Here is a 23479-nt window from a genome sequence, read left to right as displayed (position 1 = left end):
TTAGTTACCAGATGTGTGAATATTTATTGTACTCGGTAAGGTGTCCTCAGTCAGAGCAAAAGTCCATCAGCCTCAGGTATCTTTTTTTTTCACAACAGCTGCTAGTGGATACTTAGGAAAGAGAATAAGGACATGACAAGTTTATGGTATGACCTCTTAGCTTCCAGGTTTCAGTAAATAGTTCTTTGCTAATGTTGTTAACAAGGCTGCCAATTAGGAACAAAGTAAAAGGGAGGTTTACTATGTGACTGTGCACTTCCTAGCTGAGCTACACCTAAGCTGGTGAGCCACAGAGTCTGTTTCCCATTTGTAATCTTCTGGAGACGTGTAATCCCTCACATCACAATTGCTATTTAAAAAAGTTATTTTCAAATCATTCACAGGTGTCACTGCCAGAGTTGCCTCCCTGTCACATGAACTGTCGCTAATCTGAACAAAGTGGGAACAAAGTTTATTTTTAAAGCAATACGGGGTTACTGGTGGTTTGAAAGCAAAATGTTCAGAACTCCATTTGGTTTTAATTTGTCATCCAACCTATTATGTTTGGTAACATATTAGGAACCAGTGAGTATGTTTTTTGTTGTAAGTTCCCCAGGACATAAAAGGAGGAAAAATAAAGACTGAAATGCATGAATGTCTGGTTTATTCTTTTGCAATCCAAATACAAAGTACATACAAAGTACTTTAAAGCCAATTCTGATCTCAGCTACAGAAGTGCAAATCCTGAGCACTTACAGGGTAATCAGTGAATTCTAGTTTGGAGTAAAAGACCTCCACAGCAGCATGGTCTGGAAACATCTTTTTTTCAGGACCCAGTTTTGCCTTAATTACATGTCCTTATAACTGAGAACAGCACTTACCTGTCAAAATCTAATTGAACAAGAGGAAAAAAGATCGGCAAACATAAACAGGACCAACCTTTTTCAAAGGTCAGGTGCAATTTCAGTTCTGCAATTTTTAGTTGCCCAACTTGAAATACTTCAAAGAGGTCTTATGTTCAGACTGAGGAAACTAGCACTCCCAGAAAGTCAGAGCTTTGCAAGTGCCTTGGAAAATTGACCCAAGATGAGTAGTTCCTTTTGAAGGTTTTGGCCAAGGAATTTTTCCAGTAAAACTACATTCCATAAATATGGAGCAACACCTTAAGTAGACAAAAACAAATGAAGAACACTGAGGAGCTGAATTGAAAGAGAGCTGTATATTCAGAAAGTGGGACAGGGAGGAAGCCTAGTAGAGGGTTGTGATAGGATGCAAGGATAAACAGAGGGTACACTGCAATATTTTCATCACACTGGAATTGAGAGAGTGGAAAAGAAATTCACAGCTGATATGGACCTTATCAACCAGCTCTCTTGGTCTGCTTATTTTGAACAAAGGGGGAATCGACAGAAGAGGAGTCTTGGTAAGTGCTTGCTGAGACGGGAGGAGGATCTGCAGAGTGTGTAGTTGTATAGAGCTAGAGAAGGGAGAGGTGGAGAAAGAGATTATGCTCGAAGGCAGTACAGATGATATGGGGAATGAGGGGAGAAGGAGGGAACATCTGCTTGAGAATAATTCATGCTGCCTGCATTGCTTCAGGTTCTAGGCTCTCTCTGGTCCTTCCTGCTCACAGGAAGCATTTTCAGAAGGCAGGCTGTAGGGAAGGAGAGGAGGCAGGCTGCCTGCTCTTTCTCAGGAGGTGCAGTGTGGTGACTGGCAAGGGAGCTCTGGAAAGCCCTTTCCTCTGCATTGCTTCTGCTCTTCAGAAGCCTTTCACTCTGTAAAAAAAGCACCTGCAGCTTGTTGGCCAAAATGGCTTTTTCCAGTGAGACGCATCAGCTCTGTGGTGTCTATATAGCACAGTGCAAACTCTGAGGGAAAAAAAAAAAAAAGAGTGCGAGAAAGAAATAGAGAGTCTAGAAATGTAAAGTTAAAGTTACGCACAGAGCAGTTGATTGCTGAGATACACAAAATCTGGGTAGGGACTTGTCCAATTAATGAATATCTATTTATATTGTAAACTGTTCCACTGCTGGTTTATTGTGGAAGGTCTGGTAGGGATTATTGTTTGTTGTTTTTTTTTTTTAGAAAAAAACCCACAACATATATATATATATATATATATATATATATATATACAACCGTTTGATACCCCTAAATCTTCTGATATGGAAAAATCATAATTTGGGATTAAAAGCTCTGAGTATCATGCATTCTGTTTCAGACATACTGGGCAACTAATGTACTGTACAGAGAAGTTGATGTAGATTATACTAAATTCTATCTTCGGGTGAGGAATAGGTGATACATGCATGTCCCATATTCCCCCTGGCTTCTTTATTTGTGAGATTGCTAATTAGGCACCAGTATGGCTGAAATTATGCACCCAGTAAGTGTGCCAGTGTGTTGGTCGTACTTGCAGGGATGTGGTGGGTCAGCCTTAAAGCTGGGCTAGTGATCAGATCCACTGCTGATCCATACTATTTTCTGTGCAGGACCTTTGCTCTGATTCTGGAATGCCTAAACTGGTGATCTGGGGGAGGGAAGAAAATGCCAGTGTGCACCCTGTTCTCCAGGGCATGGGCAAGCGCATACCCAGATGCTATGGGGACAGACCTCAGCTCTGTGCTGGATTCAGTGCCCTCACTTGCCCTCTCAGCAAAAGCATGGTAATGCCACGTGTCAGGTCAGATGGTCCCGCACTGCACCAGGGATGCTGGCTGCCACAAGGCTTAATTCAGTTTGCTTTGTTACGGAGATGGGAGAGGTAGAGGCAGAAAGGGTCATCAGCTTCTGCAGAGGCCATCCTTCCCAGGAACACTTCCCATCCCACTGTAGCCTAAACCTCCACCACGCATCAGCCAAAAATCCCAGACTTTCTGGCTCGCCAGGAAGACTAACCAGCAAAGGGATGGCTTTGCTGTTCTTGATGGCTGTCTCAGTGGTAGAAAAAAAAGGAGGTACTTTAACTGTTAGTGAACAGTCCTTTATAGGCATCCTGCAGAGTACTTCCTTGCGTGCTAGGCTGCAGTCCAGCCCCAGAGTCAAGACCCAGCTCATCAGTTAGTGCATCAGTTAGGCTCTGTCGAGCCACATGTACAAACACTACATCCTTGTTATGCAGTATTTATAAGATCTGATAACATGCACTTAATAATGTATTGGGAAATCTGTGGCATTCCACAAGTTTAGGCAATAAATGTCTCATCTGCAGGAACCCACTACAGGTGTGGGACCATTCTGAAAGGTATTTTCTCCTTGGTTCATGCAGTTACAGTAGACTTTAGCCTGCCTCCACTGGATTGATATAGCTTGTAATGAAAATGAATCTCTCTAAAAAATTCTATTTCTTTTTTTTTTTTTTTTTACATATATGTAGCAAAATATTTAAGCAGGGCAAAGATTACTGTTATCAGTCAAGAAATAGGTACAGAGACAGGTTACACAAGTTCCTTGAAATCTTACAGCAAGTCACTGCCAGGTAGTCCTGTGCCCTAACTGTCGTGTCCATCTGCCTCACTGGGCCAGAGACTGAAGTCATGCAATGAATATTCAGTGATTTCAGGGAGCCTGGAGAATTTCATATTCCCATGCACTACTCCCATGCCGAAGTGTTTGAAATACTGTTCCCAAGAGCTATTCTGTTCTGTCTTGGTGGGTTGTTTTTTTTAATTTTTACAAAATCTAACTTTGGCATTGTCTCTCTAGCACAAAGAGATGAAGACAAAACGCTCTGAAAACCAGATCAAAACCTGAATATTTCCTCTCTTGCCCATTTCACCACCGTGCTCCTGGAGTCCTGTTGAAAAGAAAATAAATAGCAAAGCCCTCACATGAAGTTTGTGAAGGCATGAACCTTCAGCTGAGATAGGAATGTTTACCTGTAGTTCAGAGTGACATCAGCACTAGGGCTGTGTAGGGATTTACAATGTATTTGGATAACATAAGAAACTAAGTTTATCTAAACACTTTCTTATGTTATCACTGTGTTATCCAAACACTTTGTTATTGAGACTGGGAGATTAGGATGCGTATTAGCCCACCACTACTTAAATATATTTACACAGTTCCTTGGGGATTTAGTTTTAGGAACGTGGGTATAGATTTAGCAGATGGAACTGCAGTAAGAGTTATGGAAACTACTTTTAGCTCATTCCTGTTGTAACACTCTCCAAATACTTTGGCAGAGGAAGTCTGCCACCTGAAATGTCTTCCTTTCTTTTGACCTCTATTTTGAAGTCTTTATCCAACTTTTTTTTTTTTTTTTTACTGTTGAGAACCACTGTCTTCAGGGAGTTCACACTGCGGGATGCTGGCTATTCTTGGCTTTTGAAGCATTCAGCTGAGGCCAGTGGAGTTTATATTCATATGCTGGTGTGTTCTGACTGAAAAAAAAATGTGATGTTTAAAACTGAACAGGAGTGAGACCATAATACCTAAATTAGCAGCCAGGCACTGGACGAAACAACCAACCCCTTCCAATGACTTTACCCACCCGTCAGGAGCACCTAGTCCCTTCTAACCCCCTGGGAGAGCAGAAGGGACAGGAAAGTCACATCCTCTGAGCCCGTCATTGTGGCCAGCAGACCACTGAGTTACACTTCACCTGTAAATGTAACGAGGGCACAGAGAGGTTGTGCCCAAGGAAATACTGGCTGTTCTGCAGGCTCCAGCCACAGACCACAGGAGAAGTTATTTTGATGCATTTATGCACTAGCAATGCTGTTAGGATCCCACTTTTACATAGTCCACAGGGTGCGTACAGGCTGGTTAGCTCATGTAAGAATACAGACCAGCCACTCCAGGTCACACCACAGCTTCATCCCACCCAGTATCATGTGTCGGCCAACAGGCAGACACAACTATTTTGGGAAAAATATATCACTGGGATAAGTGTGTAGTGATGCTGTATACATTGTATAGCCTACTTGTGTTCATGTGGTTCAGGGAGGGCCTAGGCCATGAGCTAGAATTTTGTGCTTAATGGCCTTTGCTGGATTTTTCTTCCAAGAATTTACTTAATCTTTTTTTAACTTTTCTAATTTCTGTCAGCCACAGCATCCTCTAGCAATGGCTTCTAGGGGCCAGCTATACAAATATGAAGAAATATTTATGTTCATTTGTTTTGTATCTGCCCCACAATCATTTCACTTACCATTCCCAGCTTCATCCACTGTGAGAAAGGACCCCAGCATTACCAGGTGGTGGGCAGACCTTTGTAATAGCATAATAATGTTTGTTGGTTTGCTTTCAAGTATTATCAGAAAAGTTTTGAAATCCTTTTTGCTTTTTCTGTTCCTACAGAGCGCTTGTATTGGATTTTCATAAACCTATCCATGTCTGTTTCCTCAGTGGTAATAGCTCCATTAAATGTCATTGCTGTGCACTATGTACCTTTAGGGTGTCTCCAGTACATCTTTACTCTTAAGATACATTTTTAATGCTTTCTCAATCAGTATTGTAAGAACCTTCAGTGTTTCCAACCAATTTCTATTTTGGCTGCCAGACTAATTTGGTATTGTCATTACATTTTGCCATCTCACTGCTCCGTCCCTTTATAATAATCATGCATGGATAGTGGACAAAACAGGTTCCAGCTCTAACCTCTGTGGGAGTCTGCTGGTAACCTCACCCCATTGTGAACATAGAATATTTATTACTAATTTTGCTTCTTATCTTTAAGCAGCCATTAAGCCACAAGTGGTCTTTTACTTTTTATCCTTGATAGGTGAGCTTCTTTGTGATCTCTTGAAAGAGGATCTTGGAGGAGCCTTTTCCAAATCTTTTACTACTCATTTTGTTATTTTAACACCCCTGATCTCCTCTGTGGGAGGACTGATGAGAGGAATCACTTCAGCTGTCTTGTGAGGACCCTCATGTTGGCTTTTTGCATGTGACTTTCTTTTTGTAAGTTTGCCTGAGCAGCTGGTGGGGCAGTTACCTCCCTTTTCTCCCTACCATCCTTCCTGCCCATAAATGCACTACTCTTGTTGTACTGAGCCTGTGTATAATTTCTAATCTTCTGCTTGTATTAGAGCTGCCTTTTGTGGTTTGGCCAGGCTGCTAACACTTTTGTAATAAGGAGATACTGCTTATGCTGTACTATTCACAAAATGTGGATCTTAAAATGCAAACAGATAATCCTTTGATGCTGGAACAGGGGTGCTGGAACAGAGGAAAAGGATATAATGTACTATTCAGAAGCCTTTTCTGGATTGAAGTTTATCAAGGGTGTCTGTAAGCCTGTCTTGTTCATGCATAAGAGAAGGCCTTGCTTAGCAGTTCTCATTTTTACAACTCACTATCAGACAGTTGACATAGCAGCTGACTTGCCTCCAGAACACATCAGTATCAGGCTTTCCAGTTAAATGATCCTCTGTTGTAATGCTGTGCAGCTATTAGCTGCTTCCATCCCACTTCCCGACAATGTTGAAATCCCAGAGAAACTATTTTCCTTTTGCCCCAGATCAATTCCTGGCAGCCCCAGATGAGCTACAGAGCCTCAGCACCCCATCATGGCCACAGAAACATGGTCGAAGTGCCACTGAGCCAGAGGGAAGCACTTCTGGCTGCTCTGGAGACCCTGCTGTTTCATGCCCTCTATAAAGGAGTTTGTAGCCTGTAGTAATCCCAGCTCAGCTCTCAAACATCTACATTCAAATATAAAACATCTTTCCTGAACAGTAGGCAATGAACTTCTGCTTTTAAAAGTCCTGGTCCCAAAGATAGGATTCAAAACATATGAAGTAAGTGAAAGCTTCATCACAAACACAGCTTTGCGTTCCCTGCATATCACTTTTTTCTCTTCCTAAATTTGAGAATGGAGGAATTGCCTGCTGTTAACACATGAGCTGCTGTGCAGGCATCTGCAAAGGCAGATACAGGTAAGGAATATAAGATGTGTGGATAGGATGGGGATAGGATAATGTGGATAAGACTCCAATATAGGATATATTGCATATATAGGATATTGGTGTTTTGGCCATAATCCAGCAAACTGAACTATTCTACCTGCAGAATTATAGAAAGGAATACAGAAATCAACAAGTTAAAAGCAGATGCCTGATTCTTTTCTTCTGTGACTTGAAAGCAAGAATTTCTGGCCTCTTCTAACTCCATGTCACTAATCTTAATAACAACTGTGCTACTCCAGTGGTTAGGAAGCTGTGTTGTTCTCATAGCACCAGTGCTTTCAAATGAAGAGAAGTCATCAAGTTGCCATTTAATTTTAGATGTGATATAACAAGATAAGTGCAACTAACAATAATAGGGAAATGGGTCACTGCGGGAAGATCAAGTGGCTGATTACAGTGTGAGAACTGCAGGTTCAATCCAAACCCGAAGAATTCCGTGCCAGGTACGACGTCATGGACCTATCTCCCAGTTAATTAGGAGGGGTGCGTTTTAAGATGTGAATAAGCCGTCCTGTTTTATATATATATATGGGAATACAAGTGGGAATGTGCTGTTCATCTCAATTTACCCTCAACTGCCCTACTGCCTATAGTGTTGGCTCATGCCTGCATAAGTAATACTCTAAGGCCAAAGTTGTGCACAGAAACTCACATTGTTGTTTTGCTCAGAAAAGCTGGTCATAATTGGATCGTTTGTTATCAGATATATTTGAGCAGTACACTGCGCTGTTCTGGAGTACACTGCGCTTCTCTCTGCAGCTGATTACAGTACCCCACGCTCAGTGAAATGGAAGGAGATCTCAAGTACTGCCTGGGATCCTTTGGTATATGTGGGTAGCCCTGGGGCGTTTTTTGTTTGTTTTTTTTTTTCTGCAAATAGTTTATTCTTTCCCTCTCACACCAAGTGCAATTTCAGGGAAAAAATGTGGCAGAGAGATGTAAAAAATCAATGAACGGAAAATGAAGTGTTGCAGTTCTGCCTATGAATACAGAGAAGAGTACATGTCCTTGAACTGACTTTGTCAATTATGCTAATACTGCACAGGTGTCAGTAATGCTGTGCTGTATTAATAACCCCTTAAGTAAAGATTCCTGATCTTCCAGAAAATTTCAGTATCCATCAAATCACCAATTGTCAGATGTGACATGCAGGTATTACACAATAGATGTAAGTGTGGACATTTCTGATTCAGATAAAAACCCACTAATTCCAGCTGTGGTTTTATGATGGAATCTCCACTCCTGCGTGGATCAGTCACAGCATGGGAACATGGGGCTGGGTTTCCATCTCAGGCTGTGCTGCTGTTGTGACAAGCAGCGATTTCAGGTTTGTGCTGGAGCTCCCCCCCAGCCTTTGTAAAACGCATGGGGAAGCTTTTATTTTGAAGTGCTTTTATGAGATGCATTAACATGAAGTTCACTTCCAGAAACAGTCTGTAGACTGAGACTGAAATATTAATTAGCACTCTTACATAACAGTTGAGACTTCTGTAGTACTTTTGTCTGAAAGATTGACAGCCAAAGGGTTTCGTCATTTGAATGACATATTTTTGAAAATAAACAGTGAGTGTCAAGGCAGTCACCAAATGAGGAGACAGTCATTTTGAAAGTATGCAGTAAGGACTACTTTCCTCCACTGTTCACAACTTCAAGCACAGGAACTTTCAAATTAATACCGCGAGACCAGCTAACTCTTGTTGTTTCTTGTTTTATTTGACTACTATGTAAGTGCTGGACTGGAGCCAAAGAATTCAGCCTCGGCAGAGGCAGCACTCGGCAATGCCGAGCCTGGAGCAGCCCTCCAGCCCTGAAGGTGTGTTTGGACCCTCGTGTCCTGGAGGAAGGGAAAGTCATCACCCTGCAATGAAGGCTCCTTTTTCTGCTCTTCAAGACCACTGAGATGTGCTGCTGGGGAAGCTGGGAGGTCACAGTGCCCTGTCCCTTACACTCTGACAGGGATGTGGCAAGGACAGGCAGCCACAGGGGCAATGGAGTTGGAGCTTTGTTCTCTGTTACAAACATATAGCTTAATGGACTTGTTCCCTAGTCGGTACCTTACACAGGCTCTTGCCTTGTTTTTTGTTTCTTTGGGCTGGCTTTTGGAGCATTATATTTCTATTAAACTGCTTCCTAGTCTTTGGAAATATTTCAAGGAAGAATGCAGAATCCCATTAGCTGAAAAAGTCAATGCATTTTCCAACAGAAAAAGAAATCCCTATGAAAATTTAAACGGAGTGCTGTGAAATGTTAATAATTGCTTTTTCCACTAGCAATAGCATTTTATAAGTAGAATTAGATCAAAGGACTGTAGATAAATCAAGTAAGAATTTGCCCTCATGGTGGTAATGTCTCCATGGATAAATACTGTGCACATCATTGACACTTGAGAGTCTCTGGAATATTTATTCTTGAAAAGATAGCAGCTGAGTGACTGATACACTGACTTGGCAAGTTGGGATGAGAATGGAAACGATCCCTTCCCTGCTGCTTAGGCTCTCTTCACTCATACCTGCATGGCAATCCTTCCTCTCTGCTTTGCACAGCAAGGCAGGGCAGAGACTGGTCATTCCCACTCCCTGGCTGCCAGTGACCAGCCCTGTTTGGGAGTATGGATGGTAGTGGTGCCACCTCTTTTGTCTTGAGTTTGACATCCCTGCTGAGAGTCTAGACTGTACAGCCATGCCTGGAGTTAAAACCATCAAGGACTTGCAGGTGCTGTGGATGGTAATAATAGGAAATGGAGGCTTTCAGTCTAGAGCATTCTTTTTTTTTTTTTGGTATTTCTAGTACCCAGAATTATATTTCTCTGGTTTATGTCACTGCAAAAGTCCCATGTTAATTAGGAAAAAAATTCATAAGGTGTAATGAGAACAGATTGCATCGCAGTAAAACTCTGCCCTAAGGGGTTTGCACAGAGCGCAATTTTAATGAATAATTGTGAATGAGACAACTGTCCTTTCCCCTCTCACATTTAGGTTGCCCTTGCAAGCTAGCCTGACCCTGTCCTTTGCAGCAGGCAGGTCCCAGGCAATTCCAGCCCACGGCTCTGCCCTGGTGGGTGGCCTCATCCAGGCTGGGGGGTGGGAGGAGAGCTCCACTGTACAAAGGCATGACATATTGTTGGCCTTGAAGCCAAAGAACAGGACACAGACAATGATGTCACTGCAGGTAGATGTCCAAGTGGAGTCTGGGAAGGTCAAGATCCCCCATGGGTTGGGATGAGGGTTGAGGCCTTCCTGCCTGGGGCTTGCAGCCACTCCAGCAGCTCTGTTGGCTCCCTATCACCGAGCTTGACACTGGCCTATGGGAAGAGGCATGAATCTGGGAGGTGGGCATGGTTCCTGAGCTGTGCAGGATCCGTGCTGGCTGCCACCCCACTGCCTCACATCTGCCTTCCCCTCCCCTGCTGCCTGCACATGGGTTTTGGCAGGAGCCTGTTCAGCTGGGTGGGTGGAAGAGCCTTCTGAGTTGCCATCATTTCTAGTTTTGTGACACTATGATCTCCAGGGCTGTGCGATTGCTTCCTGTGGGCCAGTGGTGCTCATATCGCAAACTGTCTTGATCACAAAACTCCTTGACAGGACCTTTGCTCCCTTAGAAATCAGCTCATGTTAGGGGCGTATTAAACCAAAATATTGGCATTTTAAAATGTAGTGGAAAATTATTTGACAGGCATACTAAGAGGGCATTTTCAGTATCTTTTTACTCAGATTTGATCCCTGCCTGCTGATAAAAATGCCAATGTTCTGCTTCCATTTGATTAACTAAAGAAATGGCATGTTTTGCAAAGTCAGTGGTTGATATGTAAGACTGAATGAAAACAGATGCCACTCTGTTAAAAAAAGCAAAAGAAGTTATGGTGGGGAACCTGAAGAACAGAGAATCTCTCCGTCACCTTCCCCTCTTCCAGGGTGTGCCCAGTTCTGGGTAACTTGGACTCTTGGGTTTTGTTCACTTCTCAGTGCTTCCTCCTAGGCGTTGTTGATTCTTTTTTCGTCCCAAGGGCTTCATTTGTTCCATCGCTCGTTGTACCGTGCGGTTTTGGGGATTCAGACAGCCCTTCCGTAAACGGACTTTTTCTTGGCAAACAGGAGTATGATTTTTAAAAAGAAAACTAGAAGGGGCATCTTCTCCAGGGATGAGACGACAGCTGGGCGACGTGGAGCAGAGGCATACTCTAAGCCAGGCATGCCTAAGCGTCTTCAGATTTTCCTCTTCGCTTTCAGAAGCGGCCCGCTGCAGCCCCTCGGTGCGGGGTGAGCTGCGGCCGGCCGGGGGGCTGCGGGGGCTGGGGCAGGCTGCCTGTCCCGCTCCGGCAGGCTGCACTTCCACTGCCTGGGCTCGGAGCGATTGGCCCGTGCGGATCATGTGGGAGAAGCAGGAATCCTGAGTTGTAGCTTTTGGCACTCCTTTTTCTTTTAAAGCGCTTGCTCTTTTCAGCTCCCTAGGGCTTGTTGCCTCCCTCCTTTCATTACCCTGATTATAATCTGGAGTAGCCACAGCGGAGACGGACGGAGTGATTTTAAAGGAGCAGAGATGTTTAAGCAGGTGCCCAGGACTTCAGGCACCGGCTGTTACTACCTAAACTCGGTGTCACCTGAGGGCCAGGAGATGTACTTGCGATACGATCAAACCGCCAGGCGCCCTCCCTACAGGATGAGCAGGATTCTCGCCCGTCACCAGCTACTGACGAAGATTCAGCAAGGTGAGTTTCTGGCAGAAGCCCCCCCTAGCCTGGCGTCGTCACGGGGTCTGCAGGTCCCCTCTTCCGTAGAACAGGTTTTAATGCCTCATATTTCAGGCTCTTTCCCTGTCTCTATTCTGAACTAATCTGGCTAGAGTCAGAGTTTGAAATAGTCATTCATACTTTTCTGTTTCTACACATGCACACATACCCCAAGAACCAAGAGACAAACACTGGTGCATGTTTAGCTATTTAACTAAATTATCTTTTAATGATAAACTATGCAGTGACTTAGGTGCTGAAGTTCATTTTTCTGACTGGCAGAGCAGTAAGTTACTGGCATCATTACATCTGCTCTGATTGCTACAGGTAAAACCTGCCTGTGGTAAAGTACAGAGAGAGAATGGATGATCATCCAGTTAAAAACAAAGCAGAAGCCCAGAGCAGCTCGAGGAAGGCAGCTGGGATAACATCCTTTGGAAACAAGCATGTGTAACTGTCAGAGGATTAGAAAACTTGTCACATGTCCTTAAAAATAATTGCTGACTTGGCTTTCTGCAGCTGCTTATGCAGTTATCTAGGCACTCATTACAGATGTATTGATTTTGTTTTCTGAATATATATCTATGGCACTAAAGCTAAATGCAGATTGGCCTCAGAACAAATCCTTTGGCCCGTGAGTGCAATTTAAAATCATCTTCAGAACCGCTAATGCAAAGATAAAAATGTAAAAGCCAACTGTACAGATTTTTCCAGATTAAAAAGCACATCCATACATAGTTTTGTACTGATCATAGTTGTGTGTAGCATCCTGTTTCCAGGAATACCAATTTCCAAAGTGGATGTGGTCCTACATGCAGAAAAAGTGTATGTCATGTATTTGCCATAAAAATAAAATAAATCCTGAAGATAACAGTCACTTTTTTGACAGCTTGCAAAAAGATGTTTGGTTCTGCTAATTATGGGCAGGCATTGAGTTAACAATGTTTACTGTCATATCTGGCAAATATCACAGAAACTGGTGTGAGCTTCTGACCAGCAGTGGTTGAATGGAGTGGCTAATTCTGTATTGCTTTCCAGTAAGATTCTTTATATCCATGGCTGTCAAACTCTGGCAGAAGTGCAGGGATATAGTGATAAAACCTTTATTGTGTTTATAAAGAAAACAATGCATAATTCTTTGGCCAGCTTTGAAAAAAAATGAAAAAGTTTCTGTAGCAATTAGGAAAAAAGCAGTTGTTTGCAAGGTCTCAGGAACTGGTCATGTTTGAAGGATACTGGTCCTCACTGCAGCTCTAATTTCAGGAAGGATATTATGTCATTCTGTGTACCCAGTGTACAGCCTGGATTGAATGGAAAGAAAGAGCAATTTGTTTCTCTCCATGTTTATTTGAAAATGTTTTGGGTGCAGTGTTAGTACCAACTTAATTTTCAAGCAGCATCTGCAGATGAGGTGGATTAACACACCTGTCTACCTGTCATGGTGCAGCTCTTGTAACCCGTAACCCATCAGCTGTCCGGGACAGCCAGGGCTGCCAAAGCCACCCAGCGGTTCCAAGGGGTTTGAGAGGCTGCCTGGTGGGACAGGGAGGAGTTTCCGAGTTATACCTTTCCCTCCTGCAGCTTGTTGCGTGGATGATCTGTCTATGGTGCATGAGCTCTGCTCCTCTTGCCACAGTTTTCAACTTGTCCTGCACAGAGCTGTGGGAAATCATATTTGTATAGCGCCTTGATGATGTAATACATGTTACAGTTCAGTATATGAACCACTTGTGTATTTCAGATCACTAAGAATACACTGTTGCTTCACTTTTATTGATGGAGAACTGGGGTCAGAGTCCACTGTTGGTTGTCAGTTCATTAGCAATAATGAAATTACATTTGCAAATAGACAAATTGCCTATTACATTTGCAAATGTCTCTATATGAGCCCATGTATAGGAATACCCACATCTAGCGCAAAACCATAGGCAAGGTACACATTTTTTTTGCAGTGCCCCAAGCAATGACTAATACTTTTGATACAAATAGCTGTGTTAGCAATACCAAAAAAGCTAAGTCTAGCTAGTATAACTCAATCTGAAACCTCCAGTTTACACTGTGGATGAAAACCCTAGACACATAATCTTTCACCAGGTTTTGCTGGGTCAGCATGTCACCTTCCATTCTTGCCTTGTTCAGACTGTAAGCAGTGTGAGGGTACTGCAGTCAGTCCCAGTTCCAGTCCCAGTTCCAGAGTGTACTGGAAAATTCTGGTAATATGGATGGAGGTATCAGTTGGTCCCTTTAGAGGTTAGTGAGTTTTAAACCACTGGCAAATGGGATCTGTTACTAATGGAGTGCCACAGAGCAACTTATTGAGGGTGTATTGAAAAGTAAATCATGAGGTGCAGGATGACAACCAAAACTTGCTTTCAGTCACCCAGTTGAGTAAAGCATGTAAATCATGGTTTAGTCTCCTTGAATTTGTATGTCCTTGAATCATATGTTTTAAGGCCATTAAGACAATGTATTTGAAACCTCCTAGCCCAATTTTGGCGTTAGCACCTCCCCAATCTCATAATTTTAATTATAGCATATGTTTAGAAAAACATCCAGCCTGCATTTTAATATTGCTGGAACAGTGAATCCTGCCTGGTTAATTGCTTTGCTGAAAACAGATCTGCCACATGTTTAAGTGCTACGTTGCCTTAGGGCTTGTTCAAATACCTGCTCTCTACTTTTTGCGCAGATATTTTTCAGCTGCTGATTTTCAGACTGGAGACATCCACACTGTAGGAAACACTGAAGATTTTACATCAGGGATATTTTTCCTTAGTGATTCACAAAATCACAGTGTATCCAATCTACAGTGTGTAAAGGAGTCAAAGCTTCCATTCCAGGATAGGAACCTAGTTCACTAGTTCAGTGTAGTACAAAGTGTTGCATATACTGCTATCTTTTCAGTCATTAGCTGCATGTACTACTCTAAATGATGCTAAATTACTTTATCATATTTTGCAATGCAGCTTTTCTTCCTTTTTTGAAAACATGTTTGCTGAAGAAGCTTTCCTTTGTATTTTCCTTTGGTGTTAGTTAAAAATAAACTAAATGAATCATTAGAGGAATTATGCTATTTAATCATTTCTAAAAAGAAAACCACCACAAGGGAAATGAAAGGAACTAGACTGTTATTTTAATCAGATCATACTTTGAAAGTCCTAAATATTTGGTTTATGTACACCACCAACTCCTTGAGGCAGAATTATGTGGTGGCCTGTGAATGTGAGTAGTAATTATCTGTCTGATATTAAATAGGTATTTTCAAAATGTGATCTTTTGATGATTCCCTTTCCCCCATAAGCCCGTTAGTTTCCATGCTGAAGGGGACACATGCCTCAGCATAAAGGAACAGGGTGTAGCATGCTTGGTCTGAGGTATTTATTCAAACTGTGTATGCAGTAACTGTATGAGAATTCATTAATGATTACTCATGTTTGCTTTAAATAAATAAGGTGGTGACTTTCAAGAATTTATAATACATGAGTCATAAAGTTGTTATTTCTTTTACAGTACATGGCTAAATTCAGTGCAGAACAGAAAATATAAAAAGTAGCTGTAGGTAAAAATTAATGAGGAATTAAGGCCATACTCAGAAAATCTTAAATTGACTGTGCAGCACAAGTAGAGTGTAAGTCAAGGTGAATGAAGCTACATCTGCCCCAGCACAGCTAGGTGTCACTGGTAAAGAAATGTCCCCATTCTTCTACAGTAGAATTTGATTCTTAGACTGCACTTTCAGTAAGAAAATAATATGAAGAAACAAATTACAATAAGACAAATTCCTATTCTCAGTGAGTAAATTCCTGCCCACAGTGAGTAACACTCTGTGATTTGTCGCGGTTTATGTTCACAGGCAAGAACAGTTGAAGAGAATTGTTCAATGGAGCAATCTCAAAGCAGACTTTAATTTTTCAAGGCTAACTCTCTGTTCAACACAGAGCAGATGTTTTATGTAGTTACATTTGTGTCACCTGCGTTTTTCTGATTTGAGTGTGCGTTAGAGGAAGAAACAAATGCACTTTTCTGTCTATAGTCTTCCCTTGGAGCTAGTTCAACATGTTCAATCCTTCTTTTTCTAAACATGAGTACAGTTTGTGGAAAGTGTTATAGAGAGATGCCAGTGCTTGGCAAAAAAAATGTGCATTTTAAGTGTCTAACAACTGTTAACGTAGAAGAAGCTGTAATATACTCCCATACTCAAAAGGAAAACTTGGAAGTCATGTAAGTGAAAACATTGTAGTCACAGTCTGCATTAAAAAAGCCTAGATCACATCCTGGATGAATACCTGTCTATCCCTGGAGATACAGAATACCTGGAGGTACAGAATACTTGTCTATCCCTGGAGATGGGAAATAGGATACAGTTGTATAATTAAAGACTGTAGTTTTGTTCAGATATACAAAGAGGACAAAATATGGTTGTTCAGGCAACCTGAACTGTAGTATTGCCCATGTTCTGGATCCTGGCCACTTTACCTACACATCTTTAAACCTCATTGTCTGAACCCGGGAAAGTAAAAGATTAACCAACAAGATTCAGCCTTGGTAGTAATAATACAAACACCCTCACTTAGGTCATCTCTGACTAGTGCCAGTGACCTACTGCCTCTTGAGCTCGTTGGGGTACCTTGTGGCAGTAGCAGTTTGCAGTTCCTGGTCGATGCCTGGTGCCTCCACTTGCAGTGGCCCAGCGTCTTTGCTCCTGCCCAGGCACACAGGAGAGGACAGGTCTGGGGCCATGATGGCCTCAGGCACTGGGGGGAATATCCTCAGCTGCAGAGGTGCCTTGCAGACCTCAGCTGCAACATGGTTGGTCACCCTCTCCAGCATCAGACACATGTGGGGCAGGCGTGTGCTCACAGCAGAGGGATCTTCGGGTTGATGAAACAATATCAAGTCTTGACTAAGTCTGTGAAAGCTGTATTTTTTACAGTCTCTGAAGGTCCATTAGAAACAGTTTCTTCACCATCATCTTTCCTTTCACACACTGTCTCCTCAAGTCCTTAGCTCTAAACTTGGAGAAACTAGAGTTTTTCAATTGAATTGTAGGATTTATTTAAAAATATTTTTTTAATAAACTTGTACTCTGAAATGGTCAAAGTGTGTGAACCTTTCACACAAAAAATGTGAACATCCCTAAGGGGTATTTATAAACTCAAAGTGCCCTGAGGTGTGTTTATAAAAATAATTAAAATTAAATAGTAGTGTGAAAGATTGCAGTCCAGCTAATTAAAGTTTTTAAAAATTGTGTTTCATAGACAACAGGACATTTGAAAGGGAGAAACCTTCCCTGGAGCCACTACCTAGTAAAGAGGTTCAAAAGTTGAAATTATCAAGAAATACAAGTATAGTATGGTGTCAAGAAATGGCCTGTCTGGTACTGGAGATCAGACTCATAATGACAGTCATTCTTTCTGGCCTTACAACTTCACAGCCACTGAGTGAGTGCCAGTGACACTTCTGCTGACACATGCAGTTTGGACACCAAGAAGTAAATCTTGGCTCTTATTTTAAGTTAGGGGACTTTTGCTCTCAATTTTACTGAAAGCAGGATTTCAGCCAAGGTGAAATCTTAACTTGAGACATTTTTGTTTTGAAATTGTTTGTGGTGAGTGAACAGTTGCAGTTGTGCTATATATCTTCTGTATTGGTCACTGAGGAGATTTTTAATTTTTGTATTAACCCTATTGTATAATTAGAGCCGGTAATGTTAAAAGATATTTAAGCCAATAAATACCAGATATATGCTCAATGAATGAATAATTAGAGTAACAATAATTTTTCTTTTGTTGTTGTTTAAATTTAGAAGAGGTGATAAGTCATTGGGGTGTATAAAATGCTACATAACAGAAGTAAAATAGAAATTACTCACAAAAATAGATTAAGAGAATCTGTACACAGCACTTTTATTACTGGGAGACTCTTATATCTGTATTATACATAAATCCCTGAAAATGAAGTGCAGTATTTGTACCATGATGACCATAAGTGTTAATTAAAAAAATCTGCAGTTTTAGATTCCAGCCAGATACTGTTTTTCTCCCTAGGTACTAGATCCTTATGGACTTTTTTTTTTTTCCCTTTGTTCAAATGCAATTGATGAAGTCATTGATTACATCTTAGCCATAGTCATTGTTTTTATCTTACTCATATCATACAATATTCTCAGACTTTTAATTGCACTTAAATAAATTATATGAGCTTTTTTTTATATAGGGAATCGCATATATTTAGATTAGGTCCTAAGCCTCATATGGAAGAGACTAAAAAAACAAGTCCCTTGTAGTTAGACTATTAGGCTATTAAACAATCGTCTGTAGTTGAGTTTGTTACACCTTGTAATAGCCACTTTTGAGGGTAAAATGCTGAATTTTATGGCCTGTGGGCTTGATCTAGTATATGCTAATTGTGTAATTTCTTATTTATACTTATTTTACTGGTATTTGAATGTGGGCAAGTCAGTAAACGTCCATCTTCATGCCTTGTAAAATTCTCAGGTGTTATACTTTTTGCTTAAAAACCTGTTGAGTTTCCCCTTTTAGGGTCAGCTGAACTTACTAGAGCAAAGCATCACAACACTAATTTCACACAATATAGTGGGGGAGAGGAGAGCTTGAGGACCTTGAGCTGGACTGGTTAGAAGCTGTTGAAGAGCAGACAGCACGATCAGAGAACATGGGAGCATTATGGCTTAGCTGAAAAGAATGTGTCTGACTCAGTCTGAAAACATCTTGTGGGTTTTTGTCTCTCATCTGTTACAGGGCTAAGAAGGTTAATTCTGCCCGGAGAAGAAAATCACTCCATAGCACTTCAGACTACATGGGGTTTTGACTAACATTTACCCGCAGATGAGCAAAAGTTTCTGTTCTTGTGATACGTTAGGTGAACTCTGAGAAATAACTTAGTTTAAAATATGGGCTGTGCAGTACGTCTTAAATAAATACCATCTCCCAAGCATGAAAGCTGCCTTGCTGGAACGTACCAGATGTTTTGCTTTCCACTCAAAGTCCTTTGCCAAAGAAGGACTCAGCCCTGCAATTTACTCAGATGAATCTTCCTCTGTACAAAAGGAGCAAAATAATAGATCATCAAAATGTCAACTGGTACTGTTTTAATGATCTAGCTATTACAGGCCTTTGGCCATAGTTGTGTTCTCTTTTAATAAGATTATGGTTGGAGGAAGATCTGTTTGTGTGAGCAAAGATTTCAGGATTTGGAAGCAGAATCTGTATATGTTTTATTATCGTCTCTTTCATTTAGTCCTAATGGCGTAAAGGGTATCGGACTTTTTTCCCCTTAATGTGTCACTGGTGTCCTTCATGGTTTGTTTATTTTATTGATTGTGCCATGCTTATTTCTAATTCTCCGTCACTTGAGCGGTTTAGGAGTATGGAAAAAAATAGCAGTGAGTTCAAAGTGGAATCTCTAATTTCATTCTAGTTTTTATACTCTTTAGTCACAAACACACATCTGCCAGCATCCCCCACCCCAAAACCTGCCAATTTCTGGGAGATTTCTCAGCTTCCTTCTTGAAATCACATTTGTAGGAAAATATGACACCCTCTCATTAAGGAAAGGCATTTCCTTAAAGGCTGCAGTACAGCTTTTACTGCTGAATGTGTTCAGAAGCGAGGATTATGGTACAACTTTTACTCAACACTTATCTAGAAGGGAGCTGCTGCTTCTGCAAACCTCCATGCTGCACTCTGTGGTTTTTCTCTTGTTGTCTAACAGCTCTTTCCGCTTCCTTACTACATGCATCCTTTGGGCCACTACTTCAACATGCATTACCCACATTATCCAGAAGCTCCTGTTTACAGATGTTAAATGTTAACACATTGAGTTCCTGTGTTGGTACTAGGCTTATGGCAGTAAACTGTCCTTCTGAGTCTGAGTGGGGATGCCTGTACAGCTAAATAGAAGGGATGGGGGGTGATCTGGAGTACCCCCTGCTCTGCTGAGCAGATGGCTTCCTGGCTCTGTTTTGGCCTTCTGCTAGCTCAACTCAGAGCAAGTTTAGGGGAGAGAGAACTAGTCCTGGGAAGTGCAGACATGAGCTGAGCCATTCCACATGACAAAACAATGAGACTCGGGCTGTCTTTCATTTAGCAGTGTAAATGTAACCACTCTTGACACCACCAGAGAAGACGCAAATTGACAAGAAACTTGCTTCACGGGTCTAAAGATCTAACATTAATGTTTCTGTTATACTGACCTCAAAAAAGGTAAAAATTTATTGCGGTAATACAATTTTTAATGCTTGAAGTTTCTGAATGAATATACTTACAAAAGTAAGTATATCCTATCATGAACTGCCTTTCCATGACTGCGTTAGTGCATAAGTAAATTCTGTTAAAAAGCTGACTACTTACGTTTTTTTCATTATTTCATACTGTGTAGCACACAGTTCATATTATCTAACCACAACCCCATTCTTCTTCTTCTGAAATCAGTATCCCAGAATTATGTAACATCAGAACCTGCAAAGACTACTCCAAATAATTAGATCATATTGCTTTTCCTAATAACTGCAGCATCATCAAGCATCCTTCCAAAGGACTTAAGATTTGAAAAGGGACCAAACATGTAAGATGATTCTAGATCTGAGAAGGAAGAAGTGCCTCTGTCAACACTGGGATGTCACAAGCATAGGACTTTTGTGAAAGGCACAGTCCTTTTGCATCCTTTTAGCTTCAGGAAGCAGCAGAACAATTAGTTTTTCCTAGTCTCCAACTGGTATGGGAGTGGGAGTCTGGACAGGACAAGACTCTCAGAGCTGCACAATGTTTTTCATAATATGTTTGGCAAACTCAAATGTTCTGTGGTATGAATCTAAGTTCTGTGGCTTTAATTGCACCTGATGGCGGCAGCTGAATATCTAATCATTTTGTAACTTCAAAGATAATGGCTTTCTCTTCCTGCAAACATTTATCTGAGGAGGATAATGTAAAATCCAAAAGTTAATGCTTGGCACAGATGGTGAGGCGGTAAGTCCTTGGCCTTTAGTTTTTTTTCCTTTTTCTTTTCATTTTTATAGCTATATATATATTCTCAGGACTTTTAAAAACTGCCATTCTGTCAGCTTCACTTCATTAAAAGTGTGGCGGTCTGCCTAGGTCTTATCCAGAGCTAAAAGGAGTTTCTTTTCTTTTAAATTCAGCAAGCATAGGACTATATCTCTTTTAAAAGCTCTTTCCAAATTAACAGGCTGAGATATTCAGAATACTTCATCCAAATGTTTATCATTCAAACTGCTGATTCTGCATTAAAGCCAGACACAGCTGCCAAAACCTGAGCCATTGCAGCAAAACCTGCATTTTATACCATTGCCTGAGTGATGTAGCATGGATCAAATAATAGCGGCACTGATTCATGGCTGGGGTTGTTATATATTCATCCAGTGCTTCATCTTGAAAGCCAGAGCGGTCTTCATGCTGTCGATGGCCGTTCAGACATCATGTGAGTGGTGCTACCTAAGGAGATGTGTGGCAGCAGTTCATTTCTGAGATACTTCAGGCCATCCCTCCCCTGCAGTTTGTGGCCCTGATGTCCTTGTCAAGGGGCGGTGGACATTGGTGGGAGGTGATGGGGTGCCTTTGCATTTGCACATGGGGCATGAGGTTTTCTCTGTTCAGACCAAGAAGGATCTATTCACCATCAGCTTCTGAAGGAAGGGAAAAAATTTCCGGTGACATTTTAATTCTCTTTTATGCAGAGCTATTTTTAGATGGTGCTGCTGCCAGTCATGTCAAATGCTTCATGTCTTTTGAGTTTTCATGGAACTACATAATAAGCGTTTCAGCTCCCCAGCACATAATGGCAGTGTTATTTGCTGAAAGTCTTTTTATTTCAAGTGGCCTCTTATCTTAAGATCACTTCATTAGTTCTGGCCTCTGAAGTTTAAGAGGAAACAATTACAGTTGCTAAAAAAAAATAAAGGTTTTTTTGGTAATAATTGTTTTCTCTAATATCAAGTTCTAAAGTCTATTTTAAGACTGATGAAGCAGATGATCTATATTTCAAGGCTGCAGTCTGGCTTCTGACATCCACAGCTAATGTTAAAATGGGCAAGAGAACTGGACTATTATTGAGGGAAATGTAGTGCCTTTTCTGCTATTTGGATTATCTTTTTAGTCTGAGAGCACAAACCACTTTTTACCTCAGGTGCTCATGGAAAGCCAACAGCAATGACAGCTGTGAGGAGGGGTCTCTTTGTTCCTGTTAGCCCTGTTCTACACTGCTACCTCCCATAGTCACTAGTCCAGGGGCTAGTCCTCCTCACACACATAGTTTGGCCTAGAGCCCAGTGTGTGTCCCAAAACCCACCCATGAAGTACTACTGTGACTCTGTCACTGCTGGCAGCCAAACTTGCTGGGGGATGGAACTCAGGTGCATGGACATGAGACATCAAATGGACACATGAGAGCAGAATAAGATCATGTCAGCTGATTGGACTACAGTGTATTATAGAAGCTGAGCAGCTGCAGTTTGACTGGTTTTATCTATCTATCTGTCTGTCTCTCTATCTAGATATTTTTATAGCTATTTGTATATATATTTATATAGTTGTATAAGCCTAAAAATTAGATTTCTGAGGGCACTAGGCACTTTAAGTACAAAGATTTAAACAGTTCACTGTTGCTGGAAGTTTCAGTGACAGAATTTTCACATCCACCCAGAGCAGGGAGTGCTGCTTGGTACCAGATCCAGTCATCTGCCTCGTCTTTCTGCAAAATGTCCTGTCAGCTCTTAGAGGTGTGAAACAAATATCATTCAGTAGTCATTTATATAGAAATTAAGATTTCAAAAAGTGTAGAAATCAATAGTTTTGTGTCATGCAAGTACCATTTCACTATCCTGCTTTGATTTCTTCTGACCAGTACTCCTGTCTGCACTTTTCTTGCACTGGGGGAGCTGGTCTCCAGAAAGCTCAGTTCATTAGCTCTCTTATAGCCTCCAGTTAGGACCACTGGCCCGGATGGCTCAAGGCATCCTTGTCTGGACTGGCTCTACAAACAGCAGCCTGCAAAACATTTGATATAGCAAAAAGACTGTATATTACTTTTTCATAGTCCTGATTTGAGTGTGTTTCCTGCTTCCTTGACAATAATGGTATTTTTGACTAGTCTTGCCCTGACATCAGAGATTTTGATTGAAAACAGTTACTTTTTTTCATGACTAAGCACACAGAACAGAAACTGTTCACTTAGTCTACTTTAACCAAGCAATTATGTGTTAATCAGAAATTATTCAGACCTTTGAAATTGCATTGTTCTAGAAAGTTGTGTTTTGGACCACTTCTGTAGAAGACTGGTTTAGAAAAATGCTTCATTGCTGTTGGATTCTCATTGGCCATAGGGCCTAAAGTTGTTGTACAAGCAGGAAGACAGTCTTTACCAGCCACTGTGTATGAAGTTATGTGAGAACGAGAGGAAGACTGTAGTCTAAAATCCTGGAAATATCCCATCCCAAGGCTTTAAGGAGGACCAGTATAAAACTACTGGTATTTTCATTGTAGCTCTACAGAGCCATTTACTCCCCACATTGGCAGGGCTTTATATAGCTCAATGCTGCCGGCTGACTGATTCTGAGAGCAGAAAGTTTTTCAAAACATGATGGTCCCAATAAAAAGAGACCGTGGCTTTTACAATGCAAGCTGAATACAGGTTATAAAGCATTTTAAGAATAAGGAAGCAGGTAGCTGCGTGCACGTGTTTTCTTATTCAGCAAAACATTTCTGTTATTACAATGCCTTCTTCTCCAGAGCACCTGAAGCTGACAGTTAATTTTCTGATCTAAGCTATTACCATATAGTTTGCTTTGTAGAAAACATACAAAAAACTGAAATCGCAGAATAAT

The 23479-nt window shown here is 41.3% G+C and overlaps 1 protein-coding gene across 3 annotated transcripts in view; it reads left to right on the top strand.

Moving 5' to 3' along the window:
- STARD13 (StAR related lipid transfer domain containing 13) overlaps nt 1-23479 on the top strand; it is a 312386-nt gene that overhangs the window by 178163 nt on the left and 110744 nt on the right. The window contains exon 1 of one of the 3 annotated variants that reach the window (XM_026843976.1): nt 11235-11598. The exons of the other annotated variants lie outside the window; for them this stretch is intronic. Within the exon in view, the coding sequence (XP_026699777.1) occupies nt 11430-11598 (169 nt within the window). The 5' untranslated portion in view covers nt 11235-11429. Of the gene's footprint in view, nt 1-11234; nt 11599-23479 lie in introns of those variants that run through there. 3 annotated transcript variants of the gene reach the window in all.

This window comes from Athene cunicularia, assembly GCF_003259725.1.
Source record: "Athene cunicularia isolate RWA chromosome 1 unlocalized genomic scaffold, athCun1 chr1_part1, whole genome shotgun sequence".
In the NCBI taxonomy this organism is placed as follows: Eukaryota; Metazoa; Chordata; class Aves; order Strigiformes; family Strigidae; genus Athene; species Athene cunicularia.
Note: the sequence above shows the minus strand (reverse complement) of the source record. Positions and strands in the feature narration are given on the sequence as shown.